Source organism: Dermacentor variabilis, chromosome 7 (genome assembly GCF_050947875.1).
Source record: "Dermacentor variabilis isolate Ectoservices chromosome 7, ASM5094787v1, whole genome shotgun sequence".
Classification (NCBI taxonomy): Eukaryota; Metazoa; Arthropoda; class Arachnida; order Ixodida; family Ixodidae; genus Dermacentor; species Dermacentor variabilis.
This window is the reverse complement of record NC_134574.1, coordinates 34,156,402-34,178,921: the sequence shown is the minus strand read 5'-3', so window position 1 is coordinate 34,178,921 and position 22,520 is coordinate 34,156,402. Positions and strand designations below refer to the sequence as shown.

Below are 22,520 nucleotides of genomic sequence, written 5' to 3'. Positions count from 1 at the left end.
CTTGCTATGCGTGCATTCACTCTGCGAAAGGTCGTCTGCTGCGCTCGAGCATCGTAGGCAACGCCACGGTCGTGGAGGGAGCGTGAACGAGAGGAGAAACGAGGAGGGTGAAGGCGGAGGAGGAAAGTGTCACTACTTTAAGACGTTTATGGGGTTTTACACAAAACTGCTGTACTCTTCTCCCGTTGTTCCCCTTTTCTTTGGCATATCCCCGACGTCTCTCTCCTCTTCACTCCTTCAGAACTCTTCATAACCCACCAAGATATTCCCCTCCCTTTCACAGCGCTTAACTTTTCAAGCGGTTTCAGCTACAGAGTTGTCTATAATGCCAATAATCTATATATAATTATAATATATATATATATATATATATATATATATATATATATATATATATATATATATATATATATATATATATATATATATATATATATATATATATATATATAATGCCACGCTGTCAATGAGAGTAGCAGTGTTGTAAATAAATAAATTTCCACAATTAGTACATGACCGGGGTTGTTGGATAAGTATGGGAGAGGCCTTTGCCCTGCAGTGGGCGTAACCAGGCTGCTGCTGATGATGATGATATAAATAAATAATCCGCTGCCTACAACACTGAAGGCTCTCTGAGGCGAAGCACTTGGCCGTGTTCTGGCCCTTGATTGCATGATTATTATTGACGTGCCGGATGCACCGTATGCAGAGCGCATTGAACTTTATGAAGTTTCAACTTCTGCTCCGCCATCACCTGAGGTATTCGCTCGTTTCATTGCTGATTATTTTTCTTCCGACCAACGCTCTCAGCTTCTTCACCGGCTTGTCCAGTTTCGTTCTTCTTTTGACGTCGCTCAGTCTATTCTGAACGCGCACGAGCGTCAGCAACCACATCGGCACTGGCTCTAATGCGCTATTGCTGGAGCGCCCGTACCACGCCTCAGCCAAAGAGCGTCAGATCATCAGTAAGCACGTCGACGACATATTTCACAGTGGCGTGATCCTAACTTGCGTAGGTACCACCGGCTTCTCGTCAGCAAGAAAGATTGTTCCATTTGCTTCTGCAATGATTATCGCCGTCTTAATAAAATAACACAAACAGACGTGTAACCACTCCTGGGATTCACGACGCTCTGCACAACTTGCTAGGCGCTGAATTCTTCTCTTCGGTGGATTTGCGCTCGGGCTGCCGGCAGGTTGCGACGTTAGAAGTTCATCGCCCTTAAACCGCATTCTTTACTTCAGACTGTTCATACGAATTTAATGTGACGCCGTTTGGATCATGCAATGCGTCTGCGACGTCTGAACAAATAATGGACGATGTCTCGCACAACCGAAAGTAGAGCACGTGTTTATTCTACCTTGAGGACATCGTTGTGTTCACTCCCGATTTCAACACGCACGTTTCCAGCTTAGGCAAGTGTCGACGTGCATGACCAACGCAGTCCTTAAATTGAACCTGAAAAAGTGTCATTTCGTCGCGCGCATGCTTATGATTCTTGTTCACGCCGTATCCCAAGACGGAATCCTCATAACTTCGCGTTATGTCAGAGTTTGCAAAACCTAGGACACTCAAAAAGCTCCATGACTTCATCGGCCTCGGGTTTTACTTCAAACGCTTTGTTCGCAATTTTCCCTCGATTATGTAATATCTGACGCAACTCTTAAGTGGTGCCAACAATCTATCCTGGTATCGCGCATGTCACACCACGATCGTGACCTTACGCCGACTCCTCGCGTCTCCGCCTACTCTGCGACACTAAGACCCCGCCGACCCAACTGAAGTGCATTCCAATGCCAACGGTATTGGCCTTGGTGCTGTTTTTGCGTAGCGTAAACATTGTTACTTTGAGTACGTCGTTGCTTACGCCAGTCGTGCACTGACGAAAGGGCAGCACAACTATAGCGTCCCATAAAAAGAATGCCTGCTCGTCGTTTGAGCACTCATAAATTTTCGCCCTTAAACGTCTGGCCTTTCAACGTGGTAACTGACAATCACGCCCTTGGTTGGTTGGCTTCTTTGACAGACCCACCTGCAACCCTTGCCCGCTGTGCTCTTCGTATTAAAGACTACGACATACACGTATTCTACCGCTCAGGACGCAGGCACACTGACGTAGACGCACTGTCACACGCTCCGATGCCTGCCGATACTGCCTCCCTCTCCACATTTGAGTCTGTATCATCGGTCGACATAAACACCTTCCGATCAGAACAGCTCACTGATCCCTCGGTGGCCTTTCTTTTGGGTCCATTTTCCGGCTCGTCCACATTCCCCATCATCCTTTCCCTGCGTCGCTAATCTGCCGATTTCTCCGTCCGGGATAACCTCTTATATCAACTTGACTATCATTCCGACGACCACAAGTGGCTCCTTGTTCTTCTGAGAACTTTCCGTTCTGTTATCTGCGCGTCTTGCCACACCGATTCACAATCTGCACACACATCCGTCTTCAAGACGTCCCCAATGCCAACACCGGAAATCCTCGCTTCATCTGGCCCATTGTTTATTATAGCCACGTCCCGGCCATACTCGTGCCTTCGACAGCGACGGAATTGACCTGTACGGGCCGCTACCGCTAACACCCGCTGACAAAGGATAGATTATTGTCATTGCTGGTCACCTTACACGGTATGCTGAAACCGCCGTTCTACATGCATCCACAGCCAGTGACGTTCTATCCTTTCTGTTCCATTGTTTCATTTTTCGCCTTGGACCACCTCGGGAACAGCTGAACGATAGAGGCCGTGTGTTTTTGCTGCAGGTGGTTGGAACCATTCTTGCTCAATGCCGTGCTGTTCACTAAATCACCACAGCGTACCGTGCGCTATCTAATTGGCTTATGGAGTGTTTCAATCGAACTCTTGGTGATATGCTCACCATGTACGTTTCATCAGATCATACAAACTGAGACTTAATTCTCCCGTTTGACGCGTAGGTACATGATACGGCTAGACAGAGTACGGAAGTATATTCCCCATACTTTCTCATCTTCGGTAGAAATCCTTCAAATACCAGCGATGTCATTCTACCCTACCATAATATGCTCCCGTTTCGGCCATCACCAGATATGCCGAGGAGAATGCCGTCAGTCAGCCCTGCTGTGAAGTTGCGCGTCCGTGCGGCCACAAAGGTTCCATTGATGGTGCCGTGCCATGAGCCAGGAGAAAGAAAGGTCTCGAACGATGTTCAAGAAATGAGAAAAACGGCTTATATACAAATGTACATGATCGAGTTTTGCACAACGGCTCCGTGCCTCTCGGTGCGCATTACGTGCTAAATCTTTGCACGTCCGAGTCTTCTGCACAGCAGTTAAGATCTGCTTTTAAAGCGAAGCTTTCTTTGCCTCTTCCTTCGACTTTTCCACTGCTGCTGCTGCTCTGGGCTGCTGTCGCGCATAGCCCTCGAGGGATGGTTCAGAGCGTGTATATAGACGACAAGCGCGAGTAAGTGAGGAAAGGCGACGGGAGAAGCTCCTTTTAACCCCACCGCGTCGAATGTGCACAATGCCCTCTTGAGCTCCCTGGCCGTCGCCACATTAGCCGCTTGACAGCTGTAATTATCCGTGACTCCACTCAGAAGCATTGCAGAAACTGCAGCCCTTCCCTTTCTACTAACGTGCGAGGCCAGAGGGGACGCTATAGAATTGTACAGAGGGGAAGAAGAGGCGAAGAAGGAGAGGGAGTAGAAGAGGCAGTATATAAGAGAGGGAGAAGTGATATGAGAAGGCAAGGAAACCACACTACTATACGATAGCGGTTGCAGGGAAACAGGATAAGCTTAAATTCAAGGTATGGTGCACTACGTTGCTGCTATTTCTGCAAAATAAATGCCATGCAGATATGTCAAGCGAGAAACTTACGCAGGGCGTGCAGAAGCGCAGCCGCATAAATTAAAGCGCACCGCAGGCTCCAGGACATACCACGGAACTAAACACTTCTGTGCCCGCCGCGTTAGCTTTACGGCTATGGTATTACTAGAGGTCGCGGGTTTGATCCCAATCGTAGCAGCCGCGTTTAGACGGGGGCGAAATGGAAAATGCACGTGCACTTAGATTTTGGGACACGTTAAAGAACATTACGGCGTCAACATTCATCCGCAGACCGACACTACGGCTTGCCTCATAATCTGAGTGTGGTTTCGGCACGTACAGCACAATAATTCAATTCAATTTAATAATTCAACCACAATGCGTATTGCCATGTGAGCAAATGACAACCTCAATTCTCGGAGGTTATAAAATATGGCGCGCAACAACTCATCAAGCAAACACCTCTCCCTTTGTGTTCTCTGTCTTACGCAGACAAACAGTAACGTTGCACGCAAGGTAACGTTTAACATTAACTCACCAAACTCGTGTTAGCCTAAACGTTGAAGAAATTAAGCTTTAGCCGTAAATATCACCGCTAGTTATTGTCAATCAAAGCATCCAGCACGGAAAGCTTCGCTTACATCGATTCCCACAGTGCGTGAGATCTGCCTAATTTTTGATGCCGTTTATTTCTCTCTTTCGCTCGTCGAGGGAATTCACTGTTCTTCCTGTCGGCTAATCACAAACGCCGCCCTCAATGTCCCACATTTCTGCCGGACTCCCTAGTCTCCAACTTTGCACAATATGGGGCAATGTGTCAAACAGTGAACTTGATGTCGCCGCCGTTCCCATGACATACCTCGACAATGGCACCTTTCATCAGTGAGCGGCCTCTTCATGAGGGTAAATCTATCAGATTCGGCAAAGTAGCCTTCGCGGTAGCAGAAGGCGGCGTTGTCGTCTTGAAGTGAGCTATCATTGTTTACGTGTCACCGTCGGCGACAGGTCCAGTTGGAGTACCGGCGGGCACTTGTCTAGCCTTTCAGCTCTGGAAGGTCGAAACGCCGATGATACGGAACATAATTGCTTGTCCGTAAGTCTCAGGTGACGCTGATTTAGTCGCCTTGAGTAAACGACGAGGCATGGGTAGCCCTCCACAGCCGCACGTTTGCCGTTAAAGCGTCCTTTGTTCCGAGGTATTGCCAGGCACAACAGCACCCCAACCACCATATGGTGCATCGGGAGGAAGAGTTGTTTGATGCAGCTCGGCCGTCTTCATGCCTGCATTGCTTGAAGCCACAGGGCTGCAGCTTCCAAGGATGAAGTTCTGTACAAAGGCCTGTTGACAGGTGGGCTCTGACTTGAGTGCATAATTCCAAGATGACAAGCTCCAAGGAGCTACCTTTGTCAGCCACACGCAATGCCGCTAGTGCCACATGCAAGCCGCTCTCATCACCAGGCTGTACGAATTCAAATAATCTGATAACCGCTTATCTAAAATGAAACGTTGAAACTCAAAGTGCATGTTGATCAAAGCAAGCACCAAGAAACTTCCTACCATGTGTCCGCGTAAATAGACAGAAACGGGGTTTATGTTATAAAGCTGAGTATTTTGCACTAGAGCTTCCGCAGATCAGGAAGGCGAAGGGATAACTGGCCTTCAATAATTCCCACCCCGTAACACTTATCACAACATGGGTAGATAATCATTTCATAATAACAAAAAGCGAAATAAAGAAAACGCAAAGCCATCTAGAGCCCTTATCACGTGCCTAAATATGCTCAGAAGGCCTGACTTATTCTGCCTCTCCTGTAGCGTTCCTCTAAATTGGGGTATTTCAAAGCGATGCTTCGTCTGAGCAGATGACCGTATTTATGTGACATGCCATTACATAATACGACGCAGCATGACTAGAAGAAATAAAAAAAAAATCTCGCAAATCATAAAGAAACTTCCGAAAAATCGCGTGTACTATCCAAAACAAGTCGAAATGAAAAATACACTGAGGCTTTCTATCTTCAGTCTACATCTCCGTGAAATTCAAGAAAACGAAAACGCTGACGCTTTCCTTTCTCGAGCGTTCAGCCGTCACGTTTTCGTTAAGGCAGACATCAAACTAAGTAAAAATAAAGTATGCCACAGCACGAGCTGCAAAGACCAACGACGCCCTCTATGTAAGAAAAGTTCCTTAAACTTAAAAGTTCCCAAATATCTTATCGCCGAACCAACGAAAGCTCATGACCTCAATCTACAAAACGCGCCTGCCAGGAAAAAGCACTCCTGTCAAATAAACCACGACTGGTTATGAACTCCGGTAAGCATGAAGTTATCAACTTGCGCAACTTGCGCGTGATCTTCCAAACTGTGTGCAACGCTGACGCGGTTTTCCTTACAAATCTACACGTGTCATCACGTAAACTTTCCGCCTGAAACTGGATCTAACCAAAGCTGACAAGGCTGCGGTATTCTTCCCGTCTCTCACGGATTCAACGCGGAACTAAGCTGAGTACAAAATGAATACAAAAGAACAAAACAATTTCCAAGCCACCCTTCTGATTTCTTTATTCTTGCGCTCCTAACGCACCCCTTTAGACGAACTCGGCGGGGTAGCAAATTCCGGGGTTTTCCCAAGGTGTGGTCGCGAAGAAGGCAAAAGCCGCTAATATGCCTTACGCATCTCGTATCTGTCACTTTAGAACAGCAGCCTACAAGCACTAAGAGAGGGGTACATTTAAAGAACCACGTGTTTGCCGCCCCATTATTTGCAATGCAGTCGCCCTTCTTTACCCCGCGAGTGACGCGCTGTTCAAGTAGCCTACAGATCGCTTCCCTTTGTCCCTTTACTTACACTGTGCTGAACGCGATGAGGTTAGGCGACGGTTATACTACGCCGGAATCTTCGCGAAACTCACTTTTTGGCGACGTGCGTCACGCCGATCCCCAATCTCAGCAAGCGCCATACCGTGGGATTTCACTTCCTTCGCTTTTTCAGTCTTTGGTTGGATCTTGACATTCGCGCATTTGGCTCTGTCGTTTGCGCGCTTGGCAGGTTTAAGTCCAGACGCCTCGACCTGGACCGCGTCTGGCTTTCTCATCTTGTGCCGGCGCTTTTGCTGTTTGGCATCATTCGCACATGCACTTGAAATTTCGTTACACTCTCGGGCTTCAGAAATCTGCTCTGACCTATTCGAAAATTAATAGGCTGCTTTCTCAGGCAGGCTGGCCGAAATTGCTGCCTCCGTACTCATTTGGACTAAAGGGCGTTTCTTTTTTTTTCTGCGGCAAAACCACCGCTCTCTTCGTTAACTGCTTCCCCCTCACTTCCGGCTACTAACACGTTTGACTCGTCACTGTGCGCAGCTTCCTCGAGAATCGTTCCTCGGTCCTCTGAACGCTGCTCAACAGGGGATACGCCTATCAGTCTCTGCGTGTCCTCCCGTGTTTTGCCCTTAAAGCTCCCATACTGGAGGAGTCTCCTCGTTCCGTCAGCGTTTGCTCCAACCTGTTCGAAGCGCAATAGCTTACTTGCTCTGGCAGGCTGGCCGAAATTGCCGCCTCCGTACACACATGGCCTAAAGCGCCCTCCGTCACAACCATGGCTATTGGGAGGGAAACGTTTTGTTATTCGGCCACTTGCCGAATCCAAGCACACACTCCTGTGAAATCGGCAGGAGATACACAGCTAGGGTTAGATACATCCATTGTTGCTGCAGAGTTTATCAATAATTTACGCACCCGGCCGTTCAGTCAAAGCTGTCGCATATACGGCTTCAACAGCTGCAGGTTCGTATCGGAGTCCTGAATTGTGGCAAATACCACGCGCTTCTCAGAGCTCCTCGCCATGTGGTCTTTTTCTCCACAGCTGGAACGAACAACTCCCTTCCGCGCCTCTAACACGCGTGCACCATCAGCGGGCGCATTCGTTTCTTGCGCTATACTTTAGGGGCGTCGCCCTCTTTCTCCTGATGCGTGCCGGGGGAATTTGAAGTCTCGAGTTTTAATTCATACGGAAAGGCTTGTTACCCTGTGGCTTCCCGGAACCAAATCCCGCTTTGTAGTTTCTCTCTCATGGTCGCGCCGTATACTGCGGAAACTTGGGCGCGTGCATCAATCTTCGGCGACTTGTGACACTCTCTCTGGCCTTCGAAGTCGGTCTGAACTGCTAGACCGAAGTGTTTGAACTAAGCCTTCTTAGCCCTGTCATAGTCCCGCGCTTTCTAATTGGACAAGTAGTTCATGAAACACGTAGCGACACTGAACGATAGCTTTCCTAATCTCTCGGTCCACTAGCCCTGGCTAACACCCTCTTTCTGAGACACTCATTCAATATCGGCGAGGAAATCAACTAGATCCTCGTTTCTCCTGAAAGTGTGGAGCTGGCATCGCGCATAAACGTGTATGACTTTTCCGCTCAAGCTATTCCACCCTAAAAGCGTGCTGTTGCGCTACCTCCCTGCTGGTGCCTCTTGTGCATTTCTGATCCACGCTTGCGCCTCCCTACATCTTCGCGCTTGCACCTTTCGCACTCCGCTACTTTTTGCATTCTTTCAACAATGGTTCCCCAAGCCTCGTCAGCTACCTCAACCGTCACATCTTCTGTATCCATGACGTCGAGAACGGCTTCTTTCGTTTTTGCGAAGCCGGCGGAAATGCCCAACTCCTCGCAAATTCGAAGGAGTTCCTGCACTTGAAGTTTCTTCATAGCAATCTCGTTTGCCTTCAAAATTCACCTTTGATTAAAATTGAAATTCGGTATCGAAACAAGGTGAATTTCCAAAACAGTACCCGCTAGAAAACACACACATTGGCTCCCAGCATCAGCCTACTTGTACTAGAGAGACGTCTGGCCACATGAAGAGCGAACATCAGGCGCCATCTATACCGTCCTTGTCGCTAGCGTCAGGAAATTAAAGAATTTATTGGCGCTCCTTCCTTGCGAAATAATTTTCCTGGCTTCACCGGCCTACACTCAACTCGCTTCTTCATGCTATGAAAACTCTAGTTGCTGGCATTTTCCTTTTGCAGGGCCAACCGAAATGCCCATGCGCTCGCGACTTTCGAGGAGTTCTTGGATTTGAAACTTATCTGTGTTCACAGTGCACACTGGGTTTCTTCGCCACAAGTAATTCAGCCCGCGAGAGAGTATATTTTTGGCCTACGGGACAAAATCACTAATAAAACCGAATCCCATTGACAACTGCCTGTGCTACTGAGTCTGGCGAAAAGAGAAGCAAACGCGTGGCACTAACCCCACCGAAGCAGCCACTGCCGACCGATTCCATAAGCTGCCAGCCACTGTTGTCAAGTCGGGGACCCGTGCGGCCACGAAGGTTCCATGGATAGAGCCGTGCCAGGTGCCGGCAGAAGGAAAGGACGCGTGCGGCGTTCCAGAAGTGAGAAAAGGGTTTATGTACAAATGTACCTGACTGAGCTTTGCGACAACGGCTCCATGCCTCCCGGACCACATTAATTGCTGGATCTTTCGACGTCCGAGCCTCCGGCACCGCAGTACAGATGCGCTTTTTATCTCGTTTATTTCTCTCTTTCACTCGTCGAGGCAATTTACTGTTCTTCATCTCGGCCAATGACAAACGCCCAACCGTTCATCATATCCCGTCCCCAACGTCCCACCTTTTTTCCGGACTCCCTGCTCTCCAACTTTGCGCGATACGAGGCGACCAGGTGGCAAAATGTGAACCTGATGACGACGCCGTTCCCACGGGAATACTCGACCATGGCCCCTTTCATTAATTAGTGGCCCCTTCGTGATGGTCAATCTGTCAGGATCGGGAGACTGCCCTTCGCGATAGTCGAAGGCGGCATTGTCTTGAAGTGAGCTGTCATTGTTTACGCGTCACCGTCGGCGCCAGGTCCAGTCGTAGTCCCGGCGGGCACTCGTTTAGCTTTTCAGCTCTGTGCAGTCGAAAAGCTGATGATACGGAACATAATTGCTTGTCCGTAAGTCTCAGGTGACGCTGAGTTAGTCGCCTAGAGTAAATAACAAAGCGTGAATAGCACTTCACAGCTGCATGTCTGCCGCTAAAGCATCCTTTGATCCTGGGGATCACCAGGCACAACAGCGCGAAGTGTCACCTACGACGACTAACAATGACAAACTACGATCGTGACGGCGATTCTACTTCCCCGAAATTTGCTCCCGGCACACTTGTTCTAGCGCGCGTAGAGTTTAGACAATGTTTCTCTCAAAGAATGACGCGCCATACCACAGCATCGAAAGCACCTAATCTTTCAACTGTCATAGAACTATGCCGTCATCTATGTTTCTTCCTTTTGTGTGTTTCTTAATCTGCGGTAAATAACATGTGCTTCAGCAAACACCAACTATGGCAACAAACCGTTCTTTTTTAAATTATTATAGAGCCGCTACATCGACATCAGATATGCCCCGCCGCGGACGAGATGTTTTTTTTTTTCGTTCACCACCTGAAACAATGCCATGACAGGCTCGTCTGCAAGCCGTGAGTCGGTAGTATGGCTTAGCCTTTCGACTCGGGGTAACGGTAAGAAAATAAAAGGGGTGGACAAGGCAGCCAAATCTTCTATTCGACGCCTGCAGCGCAACCGCTCAGTCATCCGGATCGCCAGTGCTTGGTGCGACTGTGAGACGCTCGGACGCCAACCTGTTCCTGTTCTGCGTCGCCTGCCTTGTCGTTTACACTTGACTCCACCTTTTGAACTCGGTTATTATACCCCTTTATAGAGGTACTACACCTACTTCGTACAGCTGTCTCATGATTTGGTATCGCGGTCGATGGTTTGCCTTTTGAGCAAAACTGCAGATATCTTTTTGACGCGTTAGCATTCTTTGAGTGCTTCACCCACATTCCAGAGGCTATCTATTTATCTATGTTTGTGCGGTTTTATCTAACCATTTTCCCGCTGCAAGCCCGGAACTTTCCAGTGACGAACGGCACGCGCGTTATCAGAAGGGGCGCTCCAAAGGGTGTAAGCTGTTCTATGCTGATAACGCGCATGCTATTCGTTACTGGAAAGTTCTGGGCTCGCAGCGACAAAGAAAGGAAACGCATCAGGGCAGATTACGATTATTTTTGTGTGGCAGATAGGGCAAGCCAAAGGGTGTAAACTGTTCTTAGAGTGTAGGCGAAAAGTGTGGTGGAACTGACGTAGTAGGTTACCTTTTTCTTGCTGTTCTGTTTTTATTTCTTTGCTGCAGCGGCCACGCCTTTCGGGCCACAATGGCGGCTTTGTTATGGTTCTGTGGGCTCACACGTGTTGCTCCATAAGTTTTGTACCGTGGCAAAGGCGCCGTGCAGGCAGGTTTGCGTTGGTCTCCGTGTTTTTGTTGCGCTGCGTTATCTGCACCGTGCTCTCCCGGATGTTGCTGTGGCCAGGTGGGACAGGAGGAACTAAAGTTCGGGAAATAAACGCGCATGCAACGCTGTACCCAATGTACCACGCCACGGCAATGGCAACGGACGAAGGAATAACCGCGGGAAATTTTGCTCTCTTTGGAGGAATCATGCTAACGTGCCATCACAGGCCGAAACCGATGCGTCTCAGAATCTGTACAATGAACGCCTTGCAGGTCAGTGACTCCTGCATTTGACAGCGCATATGGTACATTCGCGGCACGTGAACGTACTTTGTGAATGCATAGTTCGTGTTCAGTAACAACTTGCTTTCGTGCTTATTAAAACACATGTTGCTTAATTGTTGCTTGTTGCTCGCAGTACTGGCGACAGCACGAAGTTTATAAGCAGAGCGCGTTCGAGGTTCATGCACACCCGCACGGGTGTACCTCAATACACGCGCTGATAGAGAGTAAGTTACGCGGAATATATGAGTTTTGCATCTGCCAGCCGACGCTTCCCCCTTATGAAAATGAACCATGAGTTTCTGTAGAGGACGTTATGTGTTCCCAATCTGACATCAGACATCACAAGTACACAGAGACTCAAATGACAATGCACCTTGTGATTTCTGATGAGAGGAGTATACAGCTTTCTTGTGTTATTGCTAATGTCAAAGTACATCATATATGAATGTATACGATGCCAAGTAGTGAAAAATTCTTTGTAATGCAATAGCATTAAATGGCTCATGAGCCGGAAAAATTCGGCATTGTCGGCTTAAGCACTCGATGTACAAAGAGGTTACACACTCTCAACATTTAATGGGAGTCGAACCCACTACCTTCGGCGGTAATTAAGGCTACGAACCCACGACCTCGGGTGTTGATTAAGGCACCATTAATTAAGACAGTTATTGGAGATATAGTTAACTAATGCACTCGAACGCACGTACGATCCTTAGTGGTAGTCAAAGCCTGTTAATTAATATGTTAATTAGGGCGCAGGTGATTATTATGTCGTTAATTAAGACACTCGTACCCACGACCTTTGGTGTTAATGAAGACGATGTTAATGAAGGCGCAGTTAAGATACAGTTATTTGAGGCACTAGAACCCACGACCTTTGTTAATGAGGACGATGCTAATTAAGGCACAGTTAAATACGACCTAGGAATTAAGTCACTCGAACACATTACCTTGTGTGGGAATTGAGCCCCACGACCTTTGTTGTTAATGAAAGTGGTGTTAATTAAGGTAATGTTAATTAAGATATAGTCAATGAAGACACTCGAACCCACGATCTTCGGTGTCAATGAAGGCGATGTTAATTAAGGCCCAGTTAAGACACAGTAATTTGAGGCACTCGAACGCACGACCTTTGTTAATGACAATGGTGCTAATTAATGTGCAATTAATTAAGATCTAGCAATTAAGTCACTCGCACCCAGTACTTTGGGTGGGAATCGAACCCACGACCTTTGTTGTTAATGAAGGCGATGTTAATTAAGGTACTGTTAATTAATATAGCCAATTAAGGCATTCGATCCCACGGCCTTTGTTGTTAAAGGTTATGTTAATTAAGGCCTATTTAATTAATATATAGTTAATGAAGGCACTCGAACCCATGATCTTGTGTAGGAGTCGTGCCCAGGAACTTTGTCGTTAATGAAGGCGATGCTAATTAATGTACAGTTAATTGAGATATAGTTGATGAGCACTCAGACCCATGACTATTGGTGGGAGCTGAACTCATGACCGTTGGTGTTAATGAAGACGATGTTAATTAGGGTACCGTTAATTAGGATACAGTTAATTAAGACACTCAGAACCTCGGCCTTTGGTGGGAGTGGTTCCGATTCATCGTTCGGGGCAGTCTAAGAGACAAAAATGATGAAAAAGATATAACACAGCGTGAGCGCCGAGTACTCTGGAAACGCTTCCGATATATCAGGGCTAGGCACAAAACAACATCATTTTCTTTCCTTTTTAAAGAGCACTGTAAGTTCGTGTTACCCCGTTATCACATTTGGTAAACAGTGCAAACCTATAACGTAGGCCTTGTTCTGAGCAGTTTGATTTCTCGGATGTGTTACTAGTCTTTAAGTGGCAAACCGACAATTGTGAAGATTGACATGACCATGATATGGAAAACTTCGCGTAAAAAATTATGGGGTTTTACGTGCCAAAACCACTTTCTGATTATGAGGCACGCCGTAGTGGAGGACTCCGGAAATTTCGACCACCTGAGGTTCTTTAACGTGCACCTAAATCTAAGTACATGGGTGCTTTCGCCGCCATTGAAATGCGGCCGCCGAGGCCGGGATTCGATCCCGCGACCTCGTGCTCAGCAGCCCAACACCATAGCCACTGAACAACCACGGTGGTTAAAAAAAGATCTGCGCGTAAGCGGCAGCGTCTGTTTGTTGGAACCCACTGTAGTACTTGGTTGCAAGCACATCGTACGCCAGCGCACTTTTCTGGCACATACCACATAGGACAAATGCACGCTGCCGAGACATATGCGTTTTTCGAGGAATCTTCGGTGGTTGCACGATCAACGCAGAAGGCACGAGCGACAGGAGTGCAACCCGCGCACATTAAACACACTAACACGAAAGCAAGATACGGACGACAGGGGTGTAAGCTGCGCCACATGAGCAGATTTCCGTCTGACACTGTTGCAACGGTAAGCTGCGCCACACGAGCAGATTTGATGGTTTCCGTCTGACATTGTTGCAACGGGCATTGAAACATCGCACACTGCACATGTGTCCCTCGAAGATTGCGTCAACGATGTCTGAGGCTATATAGTTGATGTTAAAGACAGCAGAAAGTTGTTTAAATTGAAGTGACTGTGCAGGTAGCACGGGAAGCAGCGAAATGCGTAATTTACGGGTTTTATGAGAGGTAACCGAAGTGCAAGTCCTTCGAATAACGTCACAGCAACGGCTTTCTATAGGGTTAACATTTTTAGATCTCGAAGGCCATGCTTTTGCTGTTTGCAGATAGCAGAAGCGATTCAAATTGAAAATGCGTTATAGAATTTCTTTCTATGCCAAGCTATAGCTTGCAATATATACTTATTGGTGGTTCTGTTTGTCTTGCAACAGCTATGCGCAATTAGGCAGCGGCACAAATCATCAGATGACGCTCGCCGAAGCATTGGCTGCCCCCAACCGACCTGTTGGTGGCGCCACCCACCGCCCCGTTTCCAATCCAATCCAATCAGCCTGTCGCTCTGTTTACGAGTAGGTCGGGCGTGCGAGCTGCAACGATGTGCTTGTTTGATCGTGTGTTTTTGTCTTTGCCGTTACGAAATGTGAAGTAGTTCGCGTGCGCATAAGTGCCACAGACAGGTTGTGTCTCGCTACAAACTCGCCGTGAGTGTGGCGCGCCAGCCAAATGTGGACCAACGATGTTCATGCCGTGGAGTGCGTTCCCTTTGTCTCTGGTTGTCGTGGAAAGTTGGGTGGACGTCGCGAAGAAATAATGCGTATTGTTAGCGTGCCACTGCTCGTACACTATGCACCGGCAACTTGGAGGGCGCTTTTCGACAGCGTCGTGCCATTCAAAAGGTGAGTAACTGTGCTTGGTAACTACACGCGTGTTGTGCGTGCTTCTCGTGTGGGCATAGGGTGCCTTGCGAACGTAGGAAAGAGAACTCCCACGACAACAGTGAAACCTATGCCGATGCTTGCTGGGTGTCAGAGTTTAGTAGAGTTTAGTTGCGCCAATTTATTGCCATAATGCGGAATTGAAAATCTTGATAAGCGTTTTCTTCTGATGAGAAAGATTACGTTCGGAAATAATCGTGTTCATCATGCGCGCTTGTTCGTGAGCTCCCGCTTTTCTGCTGAAGTCGCATGATAACGACTCATCTACCTCTTGACCGATTCTTACTGCAATGACGTTGTACATAATCTCTGCTTACAAGGTTTTCGCTTTATGAGCAATATTATGGTAAACAATGTAAGCAATCACAGCATGCTACTGGTACAGGTTTGTTTTGAAGGGGTGTTGCCATAACTTTGACGTAACTAAACATTACAAGGGATAGTTACTTAAAGTCATGAAAGAAACTCTAGAATCGTTATGTAAACAAACATTCATGTAATGCGCTCCTGCTGCTGCGTGTGAAATTTTGTCTTGTTGAAGGGGTCCCTGTTATCGTGACATTCATCAGTGACTTTGACTTTGTGCTCTGTTGCCACTCTGCACCAGTGCAGGCATTGTTTTCGTGACTGTTTTTACATGTTCCTTGCATGTGTTCACGATGTGATAGTCTTATTGTGCCACAGCTACAAGTTAACACAGAATTCTCTTTGTAGTGGTGAAGCCGTGACCCACAACAGTGTCCACATAACCCGTGGCCATGGCTGCAGCAGCACGGCGTGTAATCTGGATGGACATGTCAGGTATGCTTTAAGTGTACGTGTTCACAAAATTAGGATCTTCGTATCATTAGTGGATAAGTGTATCGACATATTACTTAATAGATCTTGCTGAATAGGCTAAATATTTATACAACTTTATTCCACTTGCTGCTTATTTGTGTTTGTAGACATTATGCAGACGTTATCTTGTTCTGTTAAAACTACACCTCGCATGACCTGACGTTTAGTATTTTTCTCGCATCAATTGCTTGGCTGCAAGTCCATTTTATTTTTGCCTATTACACAGTTTGTTTCTTTCTTATTTTGATTTTATTTGTTTGGAACTGTTTCCTATGCTGTAGCATATATTTCCCTATTTTCCTTCCTGCTTATGATACACACATGTGCTGTTTTTGTCCGTGTAGGAATTGGAAGTGTAGTGTGCCATATATGTCACAGGTCTAAGCACGCAGTGTGCATACCAATGTTTAACATTGATATTTACAATTATGTCTGTCTTGTTCTCGGAATAACTGTCACTGGCAAATACACATTTGATGAACTCGAATTTCTTAAAATGAAATAGGAAGGCTAGTATTCATTGTGCAGCAGTTACTTAAGTAGTGAGGTGTTTTCTGGTAAGGTTTCTATTTTTTCTCTCACTTTCTTCGTATTCTTTTCAAGCTGCCCCTATTCATGCTGGTAGGCATTGTAGCAGTTGTGAGTGTTTCTACTGCAGCAATGTCACAGCTAGTTTGCACACACTACAGGATGCCAACAGATACCCATCACTGTTTTTGTGCATTTCTGAGAACTAGCTGTGTCCACTCGGCGAAACTTCTAGTGTCCATTTGAATTCACGAATCAGTTCATGTAACTTTTCAGGACAAAATTTATGCAGCGAGAGAAGGGAGACCATGCAACATGACCTTGGCTAACTGTTTAAGTTGGTGGAAGGATTAACGAAAATAGCACTGGATGTGCGCTTGTGTTGTGCACCAGTTAATTTGAGAGGGATGGCAGAAGTTGTAATACAAAGGCATAACATCATGATAAACGGTGTTTGCATAAAAAGAAGTAAGTAAATAGGCACACACTAATTTCTATCCCTTGTAATCTACAATGGATGCCTTTCTTCATGCATTGATAATGGGGGCTGGCTCACACTTATTATTTATGTGGTGTGCCTGACTGATTTCTCTTGCCAATTTTCAACCATGCGTGAAAACAGATAAACAATTCTAATCCGGCCTGAAGCCCCATTACGGATATGTGGCCAAGTCGGACGAGCATACTGGTCTTTTGAGTGAAATATGGTGATCTCATATGTACATATTTAGGCGCCAGCCAGTCGGCGCTATGTACATTTGACCACATGTGAAAGGAATACAGTACAGTGCCTCTGACACGTACTGGACAAATTTGCTGCTACCTTTAACCAAGCAAGCCTCGCTTGCCTCCTTGCCTTTCTCAATTCAATTTTCAATTCAATCAGTTCATGTAGCTTTTCAGGACAAAATTTGCACAGCGAGGGAAGGGAGACCAAACAACATGACTGTTGTGCATATGCTACCTAATTTATTTTTGCTGGAAATATATGTGCATTGCAGTCCACAAGTTAAGTGACAAAGGCACCCAGGCATATTGGAGGCTTGCTTGGTTAAACATACCCAAAATTCGTCTCGTATCTGTCAGGGGTAATGTAGGCTATTCTTTTGATCACGTGCATATTTGGTCCAATGTACATCGGGCACGCTGACTAGCCGGTGCCTCAGCATGCGCCTAGGAGAGCACCATAATTCACTCAAAGGACCGGTGTGCACGTCCCATTTGACCATGCATTGACATGACAAGCTGTGCACCGGATTTAGATTGTTTATCTGTTTCGTTCGCCTATGACAACTGATTGATACAACAAAATCAGTGAGGAATACCACATCCAAAAGTAGGATGTGTGTCAGTCAATGCTTATTATGATTGCATGACAAAGAGGAATACTCTCTAATGACGTGGGATAGCAACCACCATGCTTACTTATTAAATTACTTTTATGCAAGCTTGTTTATCATGCTTCTACACATTTGTTTTTCAACTTGTGCCCTCCCTCTGAAAGCAGCGCTCGGGTGTAAGCGATAAAAAACCCCAGACATGGTGTGGTGTATTTCTTTAATGGGATATATGCCATCATTCAGTAGGCCAACACAGGCATGACATAGTAGGCTTGGAATGTATGAGAACTGTGCCTGTAGCTGATGGAAATATTCTATAACGACTGGCACTTGGATGTCTCTGGGATGCATTGGGTTGCCCGTACGCAAACACTCCTACGCTCATTTCCATGCCAAGTAATTAGTGAGATTTTCTCATTCACGCTAGCAATCCACAGACACTGCTGTCCTTTGTCAAGTGGAAACCGATATAGCTGAAGTAGTTCACGACATGTACACATGCCACAGCCGATCCACGTTGCACATTTGTACAGCCAAGAGCAATTTCTGCTTACTGTAGTTACTGCTGAACCCAAAGGCCACACAGTGGTTCCTCAACAACTTTGTGTGAACCGACACCACATAAATTTTTTGCAGAACTAGCTATAACATCTCGAGATCGTTCTGCAGCAAGTGATACAGCGTGTATTTCTGTGGTTGATTGCCAAGTTTTCTTGATTTTCTCTCCTTTCCACCATGCAGGGTACACGTGCACATTAAGATGACGACACCCCACGTCAAGAACAGCTTCTCTTCAATGATAAATAGCGAGATTAAATGAAAGGAAAATATCACATCCGTAACCAGACTGATACTGTGTTTTCCTTTCATATAACCTCCTTCTGCATTTAAGAAACCATTGATATGCCCAATAAATGTTTTTGTTAAATTTCTTTCGTTGAGTATTGTCTATCATGCCGCATATGTAGGGCCCATGTACATGTCAAAAGTGCTGCATCTTCGCTGGATATACAATCATGCATACATCAAGCACCAAACACAGTCACACACAGGTAACATAAATAAATAAGGTCTGACTGCCATTGGGACACATGAGAAAATGTTACCGTACGTGGTGGCCAATTTTGTTATAGGAGTGCTATGAGCACCAGCAGTCTAATATAGAAGCTCCGTAGAGATTCATTAGGAAGATATAAAGTAACAAGAAAATTGCTTTGGAGCGCACATTAGGAAGACATTTCATGCTCACAAGAAAAACACTCGTCAAGAATTCGACAGAAAGACGGTGGCCTATATGTTTTAGAATGACATTAGGAATACATCAGGAAATTCCAAAGAAACTAATCAGAAAGTATAATGGCTGTGATGTCAAAACTCATCAGGCTTTCATGTGAAACTCATCTCATATTTTCATAAGGGGTTATCGCTATCTCGTGAAACGCAAGTGACTTAGCCCGACTGGGCTGGCTGAGAAACGGCCGAATATCACCGATAGCGTTGCGCGCTTCAGAGATATCCACTAGCGCGACGCCAGCGCCGGCGCTGCCATCTCTTGTTCGTTTCGCTGGTTACTTGCACCGCGGCAGGAAACTTCAAGGAGCCGCCTTGCGTACATTTCTTTTTATAAATTAGAAAGAGGCCGTTGTCATAACTTCTGATTGTGCGAAAAGGCAATTATCTTGATTACAATACAAATGCAGCAGTGAAAAGTGGACAACATTGCCGAAAGTTTGCTACGTTCAACCAATATTATTTCGTATAAACGCGTTCTTTTAAAAAACGATGGCCCCAAACACAAATGCCAACATCACCCGAGAGCGATGCAAATACTATGAGCACGCGTCATGAACAAAAGAATTTCGTAGCGCCAAACGACGGGGAAAATGTGGCGATACGCATTCCTCTCGGCTGCCATTGCATATGGCTGCTCATTAGCATAATTCGCGCGGCTCGTCGCAGCAAAAATTATGGCGGAAAATCTCAGCAATGGCGGCACAGCGCAACGTCACGCATCGTCAAAATGACGTTTACGAAACAGCCCTTCCTGTGACGCTCCTCAGGAGATATTCCTTCAGCCAATCAGCAAGCTGGCATGGCGCATATCTTGGATCGCCACCGCATATTCGCGCAATTGCAGATGCATTGCACTGGCTACTGCACGCTACCGCTCACATTCTTTTTGAAGCGCTAACATCACAATATATCTGCCAAGGACCAAAAAATGTATTAGTCCATAAAATTTGCAGCTCCACGTCACGTTTCGTCAACTTGATGAAAGCGCAAAATGACATTTCGCAAAACTTCCGTTTCCCGGCACAAATTTCAAGGCACGTGAGCTCTCCACAGCCAATCAGAGTGTAAACATGGCGGATAATGGCGGCCGTGCAGCCGCCATGCGTGTCGAGAATAGCACCCACATATACCGTCGTTCCCATGACGGCACGGCGCCCCTTAAGAAACTGCCATAGACGGTGGCGCCAGATTTCACTCTAGGTGTTATCGTGAGAAACTCTATGGGCGCGCCGCGCCCATCGTCTCCGAGGCCACACGCGGACGGTTCGCCATTGCCACTAGATGACGCAGCGAGTCCAGAAAGAACCGCGAGAGACAAGTCCGGCGCGTTTCTCAGCGTTCTCACGCAACAGCGCGCCGTGCATTTGCGAGGCCACGCGTAGGCTTCGCGGCGGTGGCGCGAGGTGGTCCCCAGTGTTCTTAGGATAGCGCAGAACAGGAGCCCCGCTGCAGCAAATGTCTCGTACATACCCGGTTTCAATTCTGGTAATACGTTGTGTCGCTACATTGCTTCAATGCAGACGCGTTACCGTCGACAGTCATCGTGAGCTGGGCTCCGCCGCAATTATTCATTTAGTCGTTTTCTCGGAACACGTTCGAGATTACTGCAATACGATAGCTCTTGCGCAAAGTGACGTATCCTTTCTCTTTTGATATTTCGCCGGTTTCCTTTAAATACCTAAAGAAGCACCACGCAGGAGGTACGTTCCTGCAAAACCGCAGTTCGCTTGTTTCTTGAAACTCTCCTCGCCGCTCCCTGCAGCGTAAGGAAACACGCCTGTTCATAAAGTAAATATTATGTTTTTCATTATTTATTTTAGTAAGTGACTTACGTAAGTGGCATACGAAAAAAAGATATCTCAGGGGCGCTGCAATCGGGCGAACCATATGTCGTCGGTTTCACCACGTGGACGTCTAGTACTGATTATGTACATATATATATATATATATATATATATATATATATATATATATATATATATATATATATATATATATATATATATATAGATTATGGGGTTTTAGGTGCCAAAAGCACTTTCTGATTATGAGGCACGCCTTTGTGGTAATTTCGGTAATTTCAACTACCTGGGGTTCTTTAAAGGGCCCCTGAAACGGTTCGGACAAATTTTGTAGACGCGTAGGGTACAGCTTAAGTAGAACATTCGCACCACAATTTAAGTGAAGCGCTACGTATTAATGGAGCTACAAGCGATTACAAGTTACCCTCCTCCCTAGCCATGCTTTTCCTCCTCAACTCTTTCGCCGAGCGATCGGGGCTAAGCTCCGCCTTCATTGGTCCTGCGTCACGATGCGACGTCACATCGTCCACTTCCGGTTGTTTTGGAGCCCGCCCGCGAGAAACCGCTAGCCGCTTGGCGGTCGACCCCAAGCGAGAGCTATCGAAGCAGCGTGCGTTGCGAGCATTCTGTCGTAGCGCCGAATGTGTATGGTATTCCGGTAATCACACACAACCTGAATATTTCGACGGAACGATGGAGGCATAAACTCAAGTTGATGAAGGAACTTTAGCGTAGACGTACGTGAGCTGCCTGATCGGTCTCCAGGGTCCAGCCACCCGCTGGCGCAGAGCTTAACCAGCCAAAGAAAGAGCTAACATTGCTCTAACCAAGTGTAAAACATTTTAAACATTTACAAAAACAACGTGTTAACGATTACACTCCTGCGAAAAATTTACACCAGCAGCCAAGATTACATTTTTTTACTGCTACTGTGTGTGGTTGAGCTCTATGCCACCAGGTGGCTGCACCGTGCAGGCCATTCACATTTACGCTTCTGCTGTTCATCCCCTGAAACCACACGCAAGGGACACGGCCAGGCCCTGCCTTCTTGCACTTGCGTTTACCCTAATGCCGGACTCGCGAAGCGCTATTGCGTTAGTAATCTTCCGGTGTAAAGTAACGGCCGCAATCGCGCAAATCCGGGCGCCGATCGGATAGCGGCAGTCCGATGCGCTGCAGCCAGTCCGCTCGTCTACTGGCTTGCAGAGGGACACGAGGTCGCAGCTTGACATATTGCCAGTCGCTACGTTTGCAGTCCACAACGCAACAAAGTCGAATCATAGCGCTCGCGAAAACACAAACCGACACTGACGGCGGAGCTCTCGTCAAAGACAGAGCACGTTGTAACACAAGCAGACGACACTTGCTGTGTGCCGGAAGTGCTTAAGTGTACTGAAAAATTGTTCTTGTGCATTCTCTTTATGTTACTTTCTTGTTATAAAAACAAATTAACTAACATTCCAACTATTACGAACATCATTTGTTTACCATAAAGTTGGAAAATTTATCGATCACGCGCCCTGGTCAGCCAATCGGATAGCTCGCCCCACTGACGTCATATGGGTGATTTCGCTCATATGGGTAGGGGCGGCTTAAAATTCCGCCGAACAGTGGGCTGTGATCGGCAGCGATGTGCATTCTTAAAGCCTTATAATAAATTACACGCTTTACGCGGAGCACTTAGATGTGTCAATTAATGATCAGAAGGACCTACTCTAACGACTCAGTACGTTTGTAGAAAATCGTCAAAATCGTTTCAGGGTCCCTTTAAGGTGCTCCTAAATCTAAATACACGGGTGTTTTTCGCATTTCGCCCGCAACGAAATGCGGCCCCAGTGGCGTCTAGTACTGACATATATATATATATATATATATATATATATATATATATATATATATATATATATATATATATATATATATATATATATATATATAAACAGCGATGGAAATAAGG

At 46.4% G+C, this 22,520-nt stretch overlaps 2 protein-coding genes across 3 annotated transcripts in view; both read left to right on the top strand.

Moving 5' to 3' along the window:
- LOC142589001 (uncharacterized) overlaps positions 1 to 22,520 on the top strand; it is a 140,000-nt gene that overhangs the window by 49,038 nt on the left and 68,442 nt on the right. The gene's annotated exons all lie outside the window — the stretch shown is intronic.
- LOC142589000 (uncharacterized) lies at positions 14,420 to 18,400 on the top strand. Its single transcript, XM_075700794.1, has 3 exons — positions 14,420 to 14,721; positions 15,475 to 15,561; positions 18,210 to 18,400. The coding sequence occupies exons 1-3, from the start codon at positions 14,549 to 14,551 to the stop codon at positions 18,286 to 18,288; spliced, it is 339 nt and encodes a 112-aa protein (XP_075556909.1). The 5' UTR covers positions 14,420 to 14,548; the 3' UTR covers positions 18,289 to 18,400.

Bases quoted from the DNA above. Each gene is read 5' to 3' on its own strand.
- LOC142589000 (XM_075700794.1), top strand. From the start codon at position 14,549: ATGTGGACCAACGATGTTCATGCCGTGGAGTGCGTTCCCTTTGTCTCT. The intron at 14,722-15,474 runs GTGAGTAACTGT...TTCTCTTTGTAG, and splicing joins AGCGTCGTGCCATTCAAAAG to TGGTGAAGCCGTGACCCACA. The intron at 15,562-18,209 runs GTATGCTTTAAG...TCCACCATGCAG, and splicing joins AATCTGGATGGACATGTCAG to GGTACACGTGCACATTAAGA.